The sequence below is a fragment of the Sardina pilchardus genome, chromosome 5 (assembly GCF_963854185.1).
Source record: "Sardina pilchardus chromosome 5, fSarPil1.1, whole genome shotgun sequence".
Taxonomy (NCBI): Eukaryota; Metazoa; Chordata; class Actinopteri; order Clupeiformes; family Clupeidae; genus Sardina; species Sardina pilchardus.
Genome location: NC_084998.1, coordinates 9,487,866 through 9,507,552, shown reverse-complemented (window position 1 = coordinate 9,507,552; position 19,687 = coordinate 9,487,866). Strand labels below are relative to the sequence as shown.

General features: G+C 46.0%; 2 protein-coding genes across 3 annotated transcripts in view; one reads left to right on the top strand and one right to left on the bottom strand.

The window, feature by feature from the left end:
* Positions 1–271: 271 nt before the first annotated feature.
* On the bottom strand, positions 272–1,357 carry LOC134079765 (insulinoma-associated protein 1b-like). The gene has a single exon (XM_062535841.1). It carries the CDS (start codon positions 1,355–1,357, stop codon positions 272–274), a length of 1,086 nt encoding a protein of 361 aa, XP_062391825.1.
* A 10,935-nt stretch (positions 1,358–12,292) lies between these two features.
* The window catches only part of sipa1 (signal-induced proliferation-associated 1), a 49,933-nt gene continuing 42,538 nt past the window's right edge, over positions 12,293–19,687 (top strand). For both annotated transcript variants that reach the window (XR_009939162.1, XM_062536323.1), the window contains exon 1: positions 12,293–12,760. The gene's annotated coding sequence lies outside the window, so the exon portion shown is untranslated. The remainder of the gene's footprint in view (positions 12,761–19,687) is intronic.

Below are 19,687 nucleotides of genomic sequence, written 5' to 3'. Positions count from 1 at the left end.
TTTTGGATTCACACAAAACCGCGACTAGTTGATTCACAACACACTTCTTCACAATGCAAATGACATAAATCATGCAAAAAGATCAATACAGTTACTTAAATAAATAATAGCATAAATAACGAATAAATAAATTACGAATAAATAAATAAATATCTCTTAAACACAGATACAAACTTTTTCATAACGGGTACATTTTAAGTTAAAAAAAATAATTAGGCTATAAATATAAAAATCTTATCACAGGACTAATTTTGGATCAGTCCTTTTGGGCTCAAACAGTCCGTGATAGAAAGATCACCTGTCTCTTCTCCGTTGGGTGAAACTTGTTGATATGTCTTGTAAGACCAGGAGATGAAAAGAAATTGTCTCCACAAAACCTGCAATTGTACACACCGCCCTCGCGCGCAGACGCCGGCTCGTTTGTTGGGTGCTGAACGGAACCGTCTGGCGTGTCTTTTTCTTCAGCCTGGCCGGCTGGACTTTGCGCTGTCACAGTGGCCTCAGGTGACAGCTGGTTCTGCGGCAGGCCATTTGCTTTTCTGCTGTGGAGAGCCAGATGCTTCCTCAGGTACGCCTGCCGTCTGAACTTCTTTGCGCACAAATGGCAGCTAAAGGTCATCTCATCGTCTGAAGCCGAGTCTGAGTTGTGGGGTGGCGGGGTGGCGGTTTCTCGGTAGTTCGTCCTGTGACTGGATGCTGATGGTGAGGATTTGTCCTCGGGCTGCGGGGAGACGCTTTCCCCTTGTGCGCTCCTGGGTTTGTGCCAGCGCCTGTGCGAGGCGAGGTTAGCGGGGCAACTGAAAACTTTGTCGCACTCGGTGCAGCGGTACTCGACTCGCACAATGCGGGAACACTTGTGATGAGCCAAGCTGAGCGGGTCCGAGTAACTTTCTTTGCAGAGTTGACAAACGAATCCGCTCAACGGACTGCTGCTGGTGGTGTTTGTGCTCTTTCTCGTGTCCTCCTCTGGATCCTCCTTGATGCGCAAGCCCAGTACGGGCGACGTGGTGACCTCATCCCGGCTGACGGTGCGCTTGTCTTGATTTGGAGAGCTGGTGCTCTTGCGCTTTTTGCCACCGGTCTGATTTTTCGCGCTGGTCGACGCAGGTCTCTTCGCCGCGACTCGTGCCTGTTCTTTACATATAGAGTCCAATTTGGATGTCATTTCGGGTAAGGAGGGTGTCGCCGGAGACCCATTGACAGCGAAGCTTCCCAGAATCGGTTCGGGTAAAATCTCAGTTAGGGATGGGGAGACCGTGCTGCACAGAGGCTCTGTGTCGGTTGGATACTGACTATTGTACCCCGCGCTGTCTGGTCGAGTTGGGCTAAGGGACGGAGCATAGAAGGACTCAGGCATCCCTCCGAAATAAACCCTGTTTGGTGTTTTCTGTGCGAAGCTGCACGCCTGCACATTGTCCCTAAACAGATGGAAAGTCGAGACACCAGTAACTGAGGGGAGACTTGGAGCTGGTTCGGAATCGTCGCGAATTCTGTATGAGACGGCGCCTGTCCTTTTGGACCGTTTTACAAGAAAACCCTTTGGCATGGTGATGGTCGGGATTCCAACAAGTTTGTTTGTTTTGGTTCGCCTTGAGTTCAAATGTCGCGCTGCCCAAAAGAAAGAGAGAGGAGCCGTGTCCCGAACACTCCGACGCGATTACAGACACTGACACCCTGTCGCTCGACTCGTCCTTTTAAAGCCCTGGAGCATGCATTGTGCATCGGTTAGGACGCAGATGGCCCCAGTCCAGGCATCAATAGAGGGGCCCGGCAACATGATCCACCCGGGGTCTCAGATGAGTGGAGTGGCAGATGTCACACCCCACCCTCTCCCCCGCCTCCCTCTTTTTACCATACCACTCCTCGACCACTTGCCCCGTCCTTGACGGTCCCTCGCCATTATGCAGATTACACATGCCACACTCCAGCCTTATCCTGCCTTTATTCAGCCTTCTCCTGGGGGACTCCATTCAGCACACACGTGCCGAATCCCCTCGTCCGTTCATCAAAACGGCGGAGAGAAAAGAGAGGGGAGAAAAAGTACCCCGTGTTAGGGGGGAGGGGGCCATGGTGAGTAAAGATAGTGTCAGCATTTAAGCAAAAAGTCATGAAAAAAGAATGTCCCCTGCCCCAGTGCACCACCTCTACACATACGCACACATGCGCGCGCGCGCGCGCACACACACACACACACACACACACATACACACACACACACACACACACACACACACACACTCTCTCTCTCTCTCTCACACACACACACACATACAGCATTTACAATATTGTTTAAGACATTTGTGTTTATCTATACCATCATGTATTTCATTCTTGTGATGTTAACTCACTCTGATCGGTTATGAGTATTGTTGCTAACCCTCAAAATCCTCCAAACTCGCACCCCCACCTTCTGACGTCTGACCCAAACAATGGCAACAGTCTGGCATGTCATTGTCATCGAAATTAACAATTTTCATCACACGTCCACAATCTGGCGCAAAAAGACATCACAAGCATCCCCCTTCCTTTCTGGAAGGCACTCTTGTGAGAGCATTTCGATCGGCGCCACTGGTGCCGTTGTAGGTGATTGTAATGCGCATCGGAAAAACTCTTTCATTGTATTGTACCTAAATAAACGAATCGAGTTATTATCTTTTTTTCCAATAAGGCCTGTGGAGACAATTAACTCGTTATATCAAAGACTGGGTTTCATTTTCTCTAACATTAACTAAGGTTGGGCTTGTATTTTCAACAAAATCTCATAGCTCACCTTTGAACTTGTGAATAAGTTGCTGCCTGTGGTATAAAACAACTCCGCAGAGAAAAATGTTTTAGGCCTATTTAACTGTGAAATGTGTTGGTTCATGGAGAAGAACTAAAATCTATTATTAGATGATTCACTGAAAGGATCCCATAGGCTTCTATATAAAACAGCTGTTGCCTACATTCATTATACCCAGTTTACGCTATGTACACTGACTATTTTGTTGATAGGCTACATTGCCGAGATTTATTTCAACAACTGACTTGGCCGTTACTAAGCCTCTGAACTCCTTGATTTTGACCTTGTTTGTTGAAGATGCTCAGAAATATTGTACACCCGCAAATGGCCTACCCACGCACAGCCACTTTTGCATTTGCTGTTTGTACTCAATAGCCAGTGTCGGCCTGGCGAAACAGATCTGAAATAACCCATAAACGCAACCAGAAGCAAGTGTGTAATGACAAATGATGGCACCGGCGCTTTGATTTGGCATTAAAACAGACGTTGCGCCTGAAAGCCATCAGGATACATTAAATGAATATACATGAGTCTGAATGTGACCACCTCCTTCGCTCTCCTTTGCATTCTGCCATTGAGACGACACACACAGACCCCGGCCTTCTATCCCCCACGCAACCCGCAGCCGTTGTGCGAGTCCCCCAACCGGTCTGTTGTCTCAAGGGAAAGCTGATTGTTATTGGATTTTTTTTCTCCCTCTAGGGAAAAAGAGGACAAAAAGGAGGCTAAGAGTGCGAGGCGGATTGCAGTATGGAAGGGTGGGGGGGTGTCCTTCCCCCATTCTTTTACTTTCCGCCTTTGTTGGAATTGGAAGTTTGAGCGTGTGCCTTTGGAGCCACAAGCCACGCGCCCACCCTGACCCCTCTGACACCGCATTTGCATAAAGCTGGAAAATTGTATTCAGCCCATTCTTTAACGTGACCTGCCTGACATGCAACATTACCACCGTTTCAACAACAACAAAAAAAATATCCAGAAGGACTTTTGCGCATCGAATACTGGCCAAAATGTACATTATATGAAGTTAGCTCTTTGTCAAAAATAATCCCAATAGCACAAAACAACAGTAGCATATAGCTTTGTTGAAAGTATAGGCTTGTCTACTAAATGTCAGATTTCAGTCCATGAAAGGCTAAACCTGAACCCCGCATACCCAACACAATAGTTACACAGTACCCATATTTACATTAACTTCTGATGGACTAAATGTGTTTAAATGCATTTCCCACTAACATTCACTCGTCATTAATTCCAATGAACAGAGTGGCTATCATGGCCTGTATGTTTCTTAGTGATCTTTGCCGGTTGTCTGATGTCTGGAGATGGAAAATTAGGCTACAGTAATTAGTCAATGTAAAACTCAAGCCAGACACAACACAAAAATATAGGCTATTTGTTGAGGTTTGAATAGGACAGGTGCAGTGTCAGGCGAAATCTGGACGCCTTTCTTGTCTGCACCATATAGCTAGTCAATATTTTTAAAATAAAATATACTGACATGCCTTATAGTCTAGTCTATGACTGTGTAGGCCCAGTGAACAAAAGCATCTAAATGATGACAGGGATATGAATGGTCAAACGGTGAATAGCCTTTCAAAGGGAGTAATTTTTAATACTGAAATTGTAAGACGTCCAATTGCCTTGGCTGTTACACAATATTGGAGCGCAATTCTTTTTCTGTCTCTCCCCGTCGAATCCAGACAGAATAGCCTTATGATAATGTCGTCTAGGCTATAGGCTGCATCTTGTTGCTAAGGGGATTGACGCTGGCATGCCCGTGATTGGATGTCGGGGCTCGCCAGCCATGTGCGACCTGTGCTGTGTCTATTTGCATACAGCTGTACAGTACTTGCTGTGGACGTGAATGCGCCTCCCTTACAACAAAAGAAGAAGCAAACTTACAGCCACCGCTACGATCCATTCCTTCAATCTCTTTTCTGCAGCCGCATACAATCAGATTAAATGGGCCACGGTACGGGGAGGGGGGTAATTCTAAAGCCGCAAATTGTGATCAATTAGGAGGAGGTGACAGCGATAACACGCAAGTTGCCTCGACCCCTGTTGAGGAATTCTTTCACCAGATTCCTTCAATATAAAGAAAACAAAGAATGTGACACAATCCCGAGGATCTCTTTGTCTTAGTGCATAACGTAAAAGTGTGTCTCAAGAAACAACAAACTTATTGGAGACCAAAAGTTCCGTATTCTTTCATTCCTTATCATTTTCTAGACATTTTCCAAACGCATTCCCTCATCAGCACACATTTTCCAAAATTGCCTCTAACTAACAAACTGGTCTCTTACTGGGGTTGCTGTAGTCTGCATTTGGGTCCATTTAGCCTCACAGCCCAGAGTCTGTTCTTTTTTTTTTTATCAGAGGCTATAATGGAATGAGCGTGGGATAGCTGTGAACTACTGGACATACACATATACACTGGACAAAAACGTTAAATGAAAATAGAATGAATTAAGGTAAAGAGAACTGACCTGACTATATCATCGTTTTCACATAAAAGGAAAGAGGAACAAGAAGAAAATTGACCAGATCTTGAGAATGAACTCTGAAATTACGTTGGGTGCATTTTAGTGAAAGCCGATTTAGGCCTACACAAAACACACAACACATAAAAGCATTTGACGGAGAGAACCATACATCAATACTGTGAAATTGCACTGTGGTGTGAGTCAGGGTATAACTTGATTTAAGTTTCAAAGGTAGGCCAAATTCCAATATAATTTAAACAGGCCAAGGTTACTGAAATATCTTGTGGTCATTCAGTGGAGGTGGACTTAACTACTTGTAGACTATGATTGTTTTATTGCCTCAATTTCAAATCAGCAGATGGGGAGAGAGTACAGAGTAGGCCTATAGTTACAGAGTGAAATACATATGGGAAAGGAACCACATTAGAATAGTAAAGTCTGGTGTAGTTCCATGAGAACTTGACAGGATCAGCACCTCAACACAAGTGGTGTCTCATAAATAGACAACACAGCCATATTACATGAGCAAAAATGCCTGCGTCACACACAAAGGGTGATGTGCATATCCATGATACAGTCTTAGACAGAGTTACACAACTAACAGGGTGTTAATTGTACATCACCTTTCTTTTTTAGTCTGTTTTAACCCCATGAAAGAGTGCACTGCAGAGTTTGTGCTGTGGGCTACAGATTAACGGTCTGTGACTCATACCATACCATTTTTTTGTAAAGGTCAGCAAATTACTCCATACATATCACTACATATCACACAAACATTTGTTGAATTTACGTACTGTGCCTTTTATCCGGCGGAACGCAGAAAAGCCACAGGGTAAGTTTAGTGATCCTTACAAATATCTGTAAATTTTATGTCAAGCAGCGCTATTCAAGTGGCAACAAATGGTCAATGGGATGACATGTCATAGGACATGGAGTATTGTGCTCTGTAGAATCCCGAGATATGACCTCAGGCAACAGAGAGGGGAAGCCAGGAAAAGCCTGTATACCGTCCTGATTCACTGCTGTGGAAATAGCCACCTCAAGACTGAGACAGCACCTCAAACCTGACAAATCTGATTTCTTTAAGAATGGACCATGTAGCAGCTAAGGCAATGTGTGTGGTTTTTTTTTTTTGCCATACTGATCCTACAACAATTTGCCAGAGATACGTTTTCAAACATGCACATAAATCTTTCGATATTTATATTTTCAGTAGTCTCTGTGACTGTATCCGCTCTGCCTAAAGTCTTGCTAGGCCGGGTTGAAGTTTTATTTTCTTAATTTGTCTGTATTTGAAATCTTGTTGACTAAATGACATTAGGCTCAGTATTTTACTGTAACAAGCATTGGTCATTCATAATAAAATACTCAATGGACCGGAAAACCGCAACCTAACGGAGGCTTCCTAAGCTCATTCTATATTCTCAACTGCCTGTAAATCATTATATTCAAGTATTATCAAGTGCTGCCACAAACCACCTAAGCGTAGTAGCGTCACATACTGTGGATGTTTGTGTCATTCTGGTGCACCAGATCTCCCAGTGGCCCATGCCCCCACACAGGAGGGAGGTGAGGAATGCCGATGTCCTGGCTGAGCCCAGCTGAATTCAAATGAACTGTATGGGCTCAGCTGGGATGAGCTGCTTTCCTACTGGCTGTCATTAAGTCCCAAAGGCACGGCACATTGCTGGGTACCTGCTGCAGGGACCTGCCTCACAGTAGCCAATTGTTTAGATGAGGAAGCGCACAATGGCTCGGCAAGGCAGGGGGGCCCTGCCTGCACCCACTGGATGAATGACCCTCAGGGGTAGTGAAAGACCACAGGGGAACACTTTGAACTGACGATTCATGTCTTCAGAAAGCATTGTTGTGTGCAGTATGGGCTACATAACATGGAATGCAAAGGGTTAGTCACGTTTGTATGCCTCAGAGCAAGAATGTTAAATCAGTTTTTAGAAAGAACGTGAGTTAGTTGCTTCATATCCAAACAGCCCTTTGGCCAACACTGAGTTATTTACGATTATAGACAACCAGCCGCATATGGTAGGTGAGTATGGTAGTTGAGATACAGTATATTTCACCACATCTATGTTACAGCATGGAAGAGTGGATTATCCATGAAAGCGACCAGAATATGAGGAAACAAAGAGGTGTCTATCTCGTAGAATGCTGGAGAGAATCAAACACTTGTTTGACCGATTACCCCGAGAGGAACGGAAACAGAAATCTCACACTGTAGAATGAAGTATGTTTGGGGTGGGATATTCATCAGGATTTTTGGTATCTGAATCTTAATATTCCTTCCGCTGTCTTTTCAGGTTGTCGCTGGACTGCAGCGGCAGAAGGCATCCCATGCCACAAACAGGGCTTCGGGGACCAAGGTTCGAATCCGGTGTGAGGTCATTTACTGAATCCACTCTCTCTGGATATCTCTCTCCCTCACGCATTTCTTATCATATACTGTCCTGTCCAATACAGGCTAAAAGGCGCAAAATCATGTTTTGGAGTAGACATTTTGCTACATATTGTCCCAGGGTAAACTAAGCCCATGACAGCTAAGGAACCATGGCTCTAAAACACTATTCACCAGTTCTGCTGTGAGGGTGTCCAGAGAAATGCAAGTCCTTGATAAAAAAAATGAATACGCCTGCTGTAGCTCCATACCAGTGACACAACACAGACAGTGGATACCAGCTGGTGGAGACAAAGGCTGTTTGGTGCTTCATAGGACATAATAGGGTTTCGCAGAATAAGAAGACGAAGGGGGATGATTCAAGTAGCACAGCAGAATAGCCCAGCTAATAGGCCAGTGACACAAGAGTACACAAGATTAGTCAACTAGCAGCTGCAGCCTAATGGAGATAACTGTCATCCCGGTTTGTAAGACCTATAGAAATACAACTTTTGTACATATTTGGCTGGTGTGGTATAGTATTGACAGTTGCTTAAAAGAAACATAACAGGCAGGCACTTGTAGGTATTGCACAGCCACCACCATCTACTATCTGTAAGGGGGAAAAAAAGAATAGACTGCAGCTTCCATTTAAATGAAAAAGTGTTTCAAGAGAGTCAAAACAAGTCTAATTTGTCAAGATAATTTTGAAGAAGTGTCACAGACAGATGGCTAATTAAATCATTGTTTCAAACATTCTTTTATGCCTGAGATAAATCATAGCGAAAATCACAAGTGTTACTGTGTTTAAATGAGTTTGAATCCACATTATCCCACATCAATCCACATCCGCATTACTCATACATACTTCTTATACATTCTACTGCCCTTCATTCTTTTCTTATTGTTCTGTTTTTTATTCTTGTATGTTATATTTGTTTGAGTGTTGTTGAAAAGTTAGCCGGAGTCTAATTCCTTGTTTGTTTACACAAACCTGGCCAATAAAGCTGATTCTGATATACAAGCTAATGTTCTTATTTGCTAATCAAAAAGGGTATCCGTTCTTCTAGAGGTATTTTTTCTAGAAAAGCTAGAATATTCACCCTCATTATCACCTCCTAATATAGTTATTATCCTCTTAATTGATTTAGTTTACATCAAATTATTTGACATAAGCTATCTAATGTCTCAATATCTACAATTACTCCATCTATTCCATTCCATTTGAAAATAAATCCCACTTGAACCCCTCTGTTCTCCATTTGTTTAAATCATAGACCAAATATCATAGCCCGCCAAAAGTTCAGAAACAAAAATGGCTATTTCAATTAAGATACCTTTGAAAAAAAATCCCTCTTCCACTGTTCAAAGTGTGCTGGAGCTTTTTCAGACACTGACATCTTCAAAACCATTGAGGATATCAGCATGAAATCTGTCATTCAGATCACCCACTCACAGGATTTGGGACATGGTGTTTCCTGTATCATTTTAGAACCTCACCTTAGAGCCAAATTCCAATATATTTGTCCTGAAGAAATGAAGGTGAAGAAATTCCCACTCTATATTCTACAAATGGAAGTCATAGTGACAAAAAAAACCTGATATTGTTATCCTGACTGGATATGTCCTGGATTGATTATGTTATCTGGATATTTTCAGCAGTGTTGAAGATAGAATTGTCAGAAAATGCATTACACCTCAGACAGTGACAAAATTCATGTAAGGATACCTTTATTCAAAGTGTGATTATGCTACTATCTTTTGGGTACCGAGCTCTGAAACTTCCTCTGCACATTCCTGTCCTTAAAAGTTTAGAGAAACCTGAGGGAGTCACATAGGGACCCACATAGGGGGCAATTTGGCTTGGATTTACAGGTCATTAGCGGATTTTAGTTTGTTTCAACAAGGGTCTATTGCCCTGCCCTCTATTGCCATGTGTTTGTTGCCCCCTTCTGGTGTTCTCCTGTGCCTACTTCAGTCTTGTTCAGGGTTATTGTGAGTGTGTGCATTTGTGTGAGTGAGAGTGTGTGAATATACAATAGCCTATGCATGTATAGTTATTTTCTATAGGTATTGATTTCTCAGCCCCTTCACAAATCATCTACCTTTCCCAAGGTCATTAACTATTGTCTCAAATATTCAAGTTCAAACCAAGAATAATCTTTTATTAATCTAAAACTTTTTATATCTAATTAAACAAAATTCTATTTGTAATGAACATGTCTGATATTTTCAATGTTATTGTTGAATACTGAATATACTATGTGGGAAGCCAATTGAAATAATCCAACTGGAATCATGAAAACTAATGTGGTATGTTATGAAACTTCTTGGTACTTTCTTGGTACTTTCTTTCTTTAGCCTATCTTTTGGCCACACGTTTTTGCCTAATAAACCAAAAACATTGTCTAGAGTAGTAAACCTTCCTTCCCAAAGTGTAATGTAAGTTTTGCATTAGAGAGCTGTGATTCTGTTCTCAGCCACTGGCTTATAAATATATTATGTTGTGGATGAATCAGGGCATGGATGAAATTCTATGTCAAACGGTCTGCATTCAGTGTTTCGTGGCATCACCACAAGTTGGCGCTGTTCCTGCTTTTGCCATATGCACTTCTTGTTGTAGGCAATAGATGTCGCTATACTACTTTTTATTAATTCTTTCACACCACATCTCAGCATTGCAACATACTGTATGTAGTCCTTGAAGCTGTGAAACCAGAGGCTATATTAAACTTTTATCATATTATTCCTATTCAATATTAATTTTGGATATTACAGAATTAATGTTATCCCCTTGGTTGTTTGTTCTGTTTGTTGTATGTGTGTGTGTGTGTGTGTGTGTGTGTGTGTGTGTGTGCGTGTGTGTGTTTTTCACTGAAAAAGAGCACAGCTTTTACTAACCAGTGAATGTCCATTGGTTGGCACTTGTAAATTCAGTTGCTTCTTGTAAAAACTATTCTAAAGAAACAACGAACACAGGACAAGAGGACCCCCCACGTTCTATATCTCCAGGGATTTTTATTTGTGTGCCCTATAGCTGACAAACCTTACTGCCAGTCACAGTACAGAAGCATACGTTTGGCCGTTCACCTAAACTCACAATAGCTGACTGTGTACCCACCCCCTCCCCATTCTACTTTTCTGAGTGTGAAAAACTTGATTGATTCATTGATCTAACTGAGGCCATATGGCTGAGTTGTTTCGGTTAGTACTGAACGCTTCAGCCTCAGTGGCCCAAAAGCTGAGGACAGTTTTCAAAAAGTGGACCAAAAAATAGCCCGCTTACCCTTCAGGGCAGGGACAGGACCGGGCTGTGGGGAAGACTCAGACTCAATACTATGACCCAGTTCTTTTTTTTTTTATCTTTGTAGAAGTCATCCATGACAGACACACTATGCCACTTCACACTATAATCATTCATATGAAATTACCTGAACTGTCCAGTTTATAATTACCTCATTTGCTGCATAACCAGCAAATTACACTATACATTTAGGTTCTTTTGTTCAAGGCCGGCTGCAAGATTATAGTGCCTCAGCGTTTTTGTGTGTGTTTGTGTGTGTGTGTGTGTGTGTGTGTGTGTGTGTGTGTGTGTGTGTGTGTGTGTGAATTTAATACCATATTGCCAGTCCTTCTGAGCCCCCTGATGGGAAAATCCATCTGAAAAAAACAGAGGAGACGAGAATATTGCAGAGCAGAGGAGACGAATTGAAAGCAGTCTAATCCGCCGTGATAATGCTTTAATTTGCCATAGTCACAGGCACACAAAGGCCCTGGCATAATTCTGCACTCGTAAACATTTCCCTTTCCTCGGTCATGCCACTTTGAGTGACACCGTCGGTCTGGCGCGACGACACAATCAGATCGAGGCGGGTCTAGGTGTGGCGAGGGCGAGTGCCGAGGACGCCACGCGTGGAGCAGTTGGGGGCAGGAGTGCGGTGGTGGTGATGATGATGATGGCGGCGGCGGTGGTGGAGGTGTGGGGTAGCTCTGGATGGGGGGGGGGCATTATCCAGCACCGGTGGGGCGTTCGCTGGCCTCTGGAAGGGGGGTTGGGAATCGGCCCCCGAAGGGGGGAGCTTCCAGCCTGGTGCACAAGCTTACCCTCATTACCGTCACACATTTGTTGAGTGTTGTGTGTGTTGTGAGTCCCTGGCTGAGCGGAGAGAGCAGCGGCGGTCGGTGTTTAGGGGTCGGGGGGTGAAGAGCCATTGAGTCCACACCTCTGTCCAGTCCCTGTCCCGCCCCCACACCCCTCTCCTCAACACGGAGCACCAGCACGGAGAATGCTTAGAGTGGCACATACCAGCTGACAGGCAATGTGCACTTAGTCATTGGTAGCTTAATCTGGTCTCCCTAATCATCCAACCATTAGTCTAGAAAATGGATTAGCTTCTGAGAGAGAGAGAGAGAGACACACACACACACAGAGACAGAGAGAGAAAGAGAGAGAGAGAGAGTATACCCTTCCTACTGCTGTGTGTGGCTTCTGCTTTTTCTGACAGAGGGTGAGAGAGGGAAGGGGGAGGAGAGAGAGAGAGAGAGAGAGCAGTGCTGAGCTCAGGGAGGAGGGGGTTGGCTTTAGTGTGATGTGAATGGAGCAGAGACAGTGTGCGCGAGAGCAAGTGAGCGAGAGTGTGGCAGAGGGAGAAACAGAGACAGACAGAGAGAGAGAGAGAGAGAGAGAGAGAAGGAAGGAGAGAACGAATCAACCTGCCTCTTTTCACACAACAACGGGATGGGGAGAGCCTGCTCCTAAGACCGGGTAACCACAGAGGATTTTTTTTTTTATTTCCGCGCGTTTTACTGCGGGGAAGGGAGCGAAGGAGAGAGACGGAGAAGGAAAGGGAGAGAGAGAGAGAAAGAGAGAGAGAGACGCTGCCGGCAGGAACCCGAAGTGTGGAGGGGAAACAAAAGCAGCCTCTGACCGTGGAGTGTGCGAGAGGGTGAGAGAGAGAGAGAGAGAGAGGGAGAGAGAGAGAAAGAAGGGGGGAGATAGATAAGCGGAGAAATGCTGTCAAGGGGAGAAGGGGGGAGGGAGCGACCGAGAGGAACGGGATGAAAGAAGGCTGGGTCGAGCTGGAGATGAGATGAGATGTGGAGGTAAGTGTCGTTCCCCCCCCACCTCACCACCGCCTCCCCACCCCCCACCCCCCACCCACCCGCCGTTCTTTCTTCCCTCTCAGATTCCACCGGACGGCCTCGTGCCTAGCGACAGGGATGATGCTGAGCTGCAGCTAGTGCCTGTGCTCGGAACCAGATCATCCCGGCATCTCTCGCAACGAATGTGTGTACTGTATGTCTCTGTGTGTGTGTGTGTGTGTGTGTGTGTGTGATGGCTATTTTTATTTAGCTGCCTTGGTTCTGCGAGCCGTAGAGAACACGAGAGAGGCCAGGCAAGCAGGGCGAGAGAGGACGTGTCAACACAATAAGGGAAGCGCTTTTGTGCACAAGAGGAAATGATGTGTGTGTGTGTGTGTGTGCGCGCGTGAGGTAGGCTAGGGTAGCGCGGCCATGCAACCTCAGCGCTGTGCTGTTGTCTCTTTTTGTGTGTGTGTGTGTGTGTGTGTGTGTGTGTGTCGCTTCTTTCCTAAGCACTGTTATGACATTGACATGCGGCCACTGCAGACCTTGCTGTAGGGGCTCCTTCGAGCCGCAGGACTCAGAGATGTGGGCCAGGTGGTGAACGGGAGAGAGGGAGGGAGGGGAAGAGAAAGAGAGAAAGAGAGAGAGAGAGAGAGAGGGAGAGAAAGAGAGAGAGCATATCTAGGAGACGGAGGGGGAAGTAGAGAGGGAGAAAAGCAGACACAAAAAAGGTAAGAGGAGTGGGAGATGCCCCCCCCCATCAACTCCATTCCTTTATCTGTCCTCCTTCACCAGTGTATTGTTGTGGAGAAAAGCCTGCAGCAGTTGTGCATGTGTGTGTGTGTGTGTGTGTGTGTGTGTGTGTGTGTGTGTGTGTGTGTGTGTGTGTGTGTGGTGTGTGTGCTATTTTGTTGTTGAGGGATTTGTGTGGATGAGGAGGGATTGCCAGGGCAGTGCATGTAATATGCAAAGACAATAATGGAATGGGGCACTGCTCTGATTGCTGCTGCTGCTGCTGCTGCTGCTGCTACTGCCACAGGAATGTGATGTTATTTTCAAGGTGGCAGAGAATAGGATGGATGCAAGGCGACCCCCCCCCCCCCCCCCCTCCCTCCATCTCTCTGTTAGTTTGGGGTGGGGGGGGACCAGTGCTTTGGGATTGGGGGTATGTGATCATCAGAGAGAGAAAGAGAGGGGGATGTGTGTGAGATGAGAGAGAACAGGGGAGCTGTGCAGAGGAGAGCGAGAGGAGAGCGAGAGCAAAGACAGAGCGAGGCTTTCCTTATATAAGAGCGTTGGACCTCGGGACGCTGCTGTGCTGAGCCTCTCGTTGCGCTCTGTTGCCACACAGACCGGCATCCTCTCCTCTCTTCTCTTCTCCGTGTCCATTGTGTGTGCCGGAGCAGCAGCAGCAGCAGCAGCAGCAGCGTATAGCATCTCAGATGCTGATGGATGCTTGGAGATCAGATAATGGAGCAGACATCAGACTTGAACTGTTTCTCTATTGCATCGTCGCTCTGCTTTCTCAGTCATCAGCCCTAAGCCGGGTAGCAAACCCCCCCCCCAACCCCCCTCCAACCCCCACCCTCCCAAAATGCAAATCCAGAATTCATAACGTGGCCTGTTGTGTCTATGGTACCGCGTGTCATCCACCCCCGCCCCCACTCCCGAGATCGTCCGAGGGTGTGACGTTATTCATCTGGCTGTGTGACTCTGGATTTGGAACAGATGTGGCCACCGATAGGACATGGGCCAGTGTGTGTGTGTGTGTGTGTGTGTGTGTGTGTGTGTGTGTGTGTGTGACACTCGTTTATCTCCTGGTAATAGACTCCCAGCGTGTACTGGTCAGCATCTAAAGCACACAGCGAGTGGGCTCGGCCGGGGGCCCACACAGAAGCCGTCAGTATTTATCTCAAATGCAGGACATATGTCAGTCCGTGTGGCATAAGCCAGCAGCCCAGCTTAACTGGGCACAGGGGGGAAAAATACATACTGTATGTGGGGTGGGGATGTGTGCTGTGGTGTGGTGTGCCCATTGACTGAGCAGTTAATGTGTGCTTTGCGTGACAAAGGCATTGGATTGATTGGCTGGAGAGGCAAAGTGATGTATACACACACATCGAGAGACACACACACACACACGCACACACACACACACACACACATAAACACTTTCACGCATAAACACACACACTCACACATACACACACAAACACACTCGCACGTATACAAAACACACAGGCCGTGGGCCTTGCACTCAGAATGTGCTGGTGTCAGAGGGCTTTGTTGTCATTATACCATTATGCCTTTCTAGTGCCTGAATGTCCCATTGCAAATGTGAATGAGGCTGCCTTTGATGCCCTCCATCGTTCCTTAACATGTTCATTTACATACATTACACAGGAAAATTGCTTCTAACCTGCCGTTAAAGTTACTGGGCTGAATGAGAGTGAGAGAAGACAACAATCAGGGGTCTGTTTTGAGCAGATGGTCCATTACAATTCAGTAGATTCAGAACATACTGCACAGTCCAAAGTCTCTAAACCCCTGCTAATACATTGAGTGGACCCCGAATGAAATTTGCATTTCTGTATACTGCCCGGATCATTTAACGTAAAACAGATTTCACATATTTTTTCAATATTTTATATGATCGTAATGTTGCACACAGTATACACACAAAGTAATGCCAGTGATAAAACAAAAGGGAAAAAAAACTCATATGTGATATTTTGACGATTTCTTTGCTCAGATTTGAGTGCTAACTGCTATTGAGTACTGTCTTTGATGCCAATACAATTTCTGTAATTCACAGAGTTAACACGATCTCTATCATCAAATTACAGTAATAGACAGCGCCTATATCCTCCATATGTGAAAGGGATTTTTACTGTTCCCAGCTATTTACTGAGCTGCTCCCCTTTGAAGTGAGCGGTTGGTTGTGAGGGGTATTTGATGAGTCCGGGCGAAGCCGACGTGAGTGGCCTTAAAATGCTGTCTGTGGGAACTGTGGCTGTTCTCATTAGAGTCGCGGCGCTCTGCTCTTGAAAACGGCGGCGCTATACTTAGAACGTGCTAAAACGGTGGCCTTAAATATTGGATAATTTGACCCAAATGAGGAGGAAGACTAGCTCCAGTGCGGACACGTAAACATGCCTGTGTGTGCACGTATAGCACTGCCATTGTCATAAAGCTGTCTTCAGGCGCAGCACCCTATGTAAGGGGGGAAAGCAGCCATTGTTATCAGGACAAAGCCTATCAGGGAATATGGTTGTGTGTTGTGGATATGTGTGTGTGTGTGTGTGTGTGTGTGTGTGTGTGTGTGTTGTGGATATGTGTGTGTGTGTGTGTGTGTGTGTGTGTGTGTGTGTGTGTGTGTGTGTGTGTGTGTGTGTGTGTTGTGGATATGTGTGTGTGTGTGTGTGTGTGTGTGTGTGTGCTGTGGATATATATGTGTGTGTGTGTGAGTGTGTGTGTGTGTGTGTGTGTGTGTGTGTGTGTGTGTGTGTGTATGTTGTGGATATATGTGTGTGTGTGTGTGTGTGTGTGTGTGTGTGTGTGTGTGTGTGTGTGTGTGCTTGTGTGTGCTTGTGCGTGTGCTTGTGCGTGTGCAAGTTGACAGGGGGATGTGCTGCATGCTGTTTTAAGCTGGAGTGGGAGGTATTGTGGAGACGCTCGTAGCCGTAATCAATTAAAGAGAACTCCAACTCCCTGAGGATGATACAGCACGGGAGACCCACCCCCACTGTAAGCACACATCAGAGACTCACTCACACACACACACACACAGAGGAATATTGTTCACATAGACTCTCTCGCTCTCACACACACACACACACACACAGACACACACTCACACGTTCACAATGACGCCATGGCTTTCTCTTCACTGGCTAGTAAAAAACCCACAGGCTTTAGGAGGAAGTGATGGCGTGTGTTAAACACTTCCTGGAGGTTGTATCATGCACTGCTGAATCTGTTTGTAATTCACAGGCGGACATTTATTTAGTCAAATGTCCCCCGTGCTGCTAGTAGTGATAGTGATGACTTTGAAAAAGAGAATCTTTCTATTTATTTATTTTCACTTAGCCATGGCTGGTGCCCAGCAACCAGTCACCAGAGCCAAGGCTCAAAAGGCACTGAATCAAATTGGAGCTCCACCTCTCGGCTCACTGTGGCCATGCCTCTGCCATTTTGCCTACCAAATTACATCTCCCACTCAAAAACCCAGCAGACGACCTTGGAAATACTGTTTATCTCATTTCCATATGATAGTACGGGACAGATAACTGCCTTCTAGAGATCTCAAGCATAGAAATGGGTGTGGATATTGGTTTGTGTATCACACATGTCTGTTGATTTGCTATTTTATGATCGAACTCCTCCTATACAGTCAGTGTGCAACCAAATGGTATGAGTGAAAGATGAGAGACTGCAATACTATGCAGAATAAACTAAAGTGAATTTATTCTATTGATGTCTGTAAGGGGAAATAATCAATAGAACTAATCAATGGTGTTTCATCACTGGGTTATCTTTCACACTTACATCAAAACACTAAACCTGTCCATCCTAAAAAACGGAGAAAAAAAAAGACAACATCAAATGAATCAATATTAGTCTTGCACTCATGGTGGCCATTTTGTAGATGGTGCTCTGCATGCTGACTGAAACTCCCTCTCCCTGGATGATGATTAACAGGGAGAAAGAGAGGAGAGGAGGAAGAGAGTAGAGGCGAGCTTGAAGAAACAGCACACACATAGACACTCTCTCTCTCTCTCTCTCTCTCTCTCACACACACACACACACACACACACACACACACACACACACACACACACACACACTCCTGGACGTGCTAGCTGAGATAGCATGGTGTTGGCAGTGTAAGCCACACTGCCAAGCCTCTAATCAGCTTGCAGCACAAATGCCCAGGCTCCTTCTTGTCACCTGTCCTCTGCTGCCACTACGTTGATGGGAGCTCAGCCCTCTCTCATTCTCTCCCTCCCTCACTTTCTCCTTCATTCCTTCTCTCTCTCTCTCACTCTCTCTCTCTGTCTCTCATTCTCTCCCTCCTTCACTCTCTCTCTCTCATTGAAGTCACCCTTAGATTTATGTCCCTTTGCTTTCTCCTGCCATGCCCAGCCCAGCCCAACCCAACCCAGCCCAACGCAGCCCAGAGACTGACTACACAACGAGAGGGAGAGAGAATGAGTGAGGGTGGCGTGGTGAGGAAAGGGGCAGAGTAATTGTGCGTTATTAGATGACATGGTGGCGTGGAGACGACGTTTTCTGGTGGTGATAGTGTGGCCACGGAGGTTCGGCACTGCCGTGCACTGCGTCATTGCTCATTTGTCTTGAGCCGACGACAGGAACTTCGCATCTTTCGTCTTGACTTTCGCAGACTGTCAGCTGACATCTGTGTGAAGTCCTGTTAGGTGTTAGGAAGAGTGTCTTTACTCGCCGGCGCTTGCTCAAAGCAGAAGTTGTCAGTGTAGCATTTACTCCGGAGTGACACCCACGTTTGCGCGCCGAGAGAGTTCTTAGGTCTCTGTGGTTCCTGAGTAACTTCCACATTGATATGGTGCGTTTTGAGATGAGAGCACAACAGACTGCTATCCCAGCACATAATCCCCCGATGAGAAGACCTCTCGCAACAAAAAAAAAAAAAGCACAGCACTTCTAAAGACCACGCGCTCTCACACTGGATCTCCACGGCTTATCCAAATGACACAAAAGCTACACAGAATATCAACTAAGGAGAGAGTGTCACTTAAGCTGCTGCACTGCTGTCAAACTAGTTACAAACACATTTGGCTGTCAGTCTGTCCAGTTTGTGTTCAGCTTGTCCAGCATACAGTGCAGAAAAGAGAACACAGAATGTGTGAAAACATCCTGTTTGAATCTAGCAAAAAACGTTGGCTATGGCAGATGAATGGAGGGATGTGATGGATGTCAGATTGGAGGACTGGGAGTGGTGGTGGTGGTGGTGTGTGTGTGTGTGTGTGTGTGTGAGGGGGGGGTGGTTCATCCATGACGAACAGAACGCTGCCATACTGACAGATCTGTTTCACGCTTGTCCTGCCGCGGCCAGGACATCCGCCCGTGCGCTCCGTGTCACTCAGCCCGCCCGTGGCACATGGCAGGCGGCGTGGACGCGCGCGACCTCGCCGACCCTAGAGGGCATCGTGGGCCGGCCAGCCGACGCTCGGCCTGCGCCTGCCTGTTGGTGGCAGTGCCAGCGCCGTGTGTGTGTGTGTGTGTGTGTGTGTGTGTGTGTGTGTGTGTGTGTGGGCGTAGCTGAATCGAACGCTCCTCTCTCTTAAGCTCCTGCTTTTAATCTCCCGTCAGGCCCTACCTTCCCTATCCATCAGAGGCACTAATACCCGACGCAGTGGCGCAGATCCACCCCGGCTCCTTTGGCAGTGATGTGGGCTCCGCATTCAGCTGCGGTGGCAGGAGAGAGCCGCATGCCTGCTGTCACGGGCGTGAGTGCTTGTCTCCTGAAGCCTCGCTCAAAGTAAAGAGGAGCAACGTGATGCTGGTGGCGAGGCAGCGTTGCTTCTCATTATGACAGTTGTATTTTTAAAAACGTTTCTCTTGTGGCGGAAAGACAAATCAAGTCTGTGGTCAAATCTAATTAAGCCATGAGCTCTGAGGAAATCTAGCTTGCTTTTTAGAGATCTTAAGAGTGGGAGAGTTAGCCATTTGTTAATAATCTTGGTGCCCACCCGCTGCAGTTACTGCTAGCTAATAACAGCTCAGTGGTAGCCTTATGCCGTTGCTGTGGTTACTAGAGGACCATCCAATTTCCCAAATAGCCAGTGAAGTAACCTCCTGACAAGACTCACTAATCTGTTATTTTTCGCACATGCACATTAGATAGATTAGCAGTTTAACATCTGCTGGAATGAAAGAAATGTGAGGTATGCAGACTTCCATGTC

Bases quoted from the DNA above. Each gene is read 5' to 3' on its own strand.
- LOC134079765 (XM_062535841.1), bottom strand. From the start codon at position 1,357: ATGCCTGAGTCCTTCTATGCTCCGTCCCTTAGCCCAACTCGACCAGAC.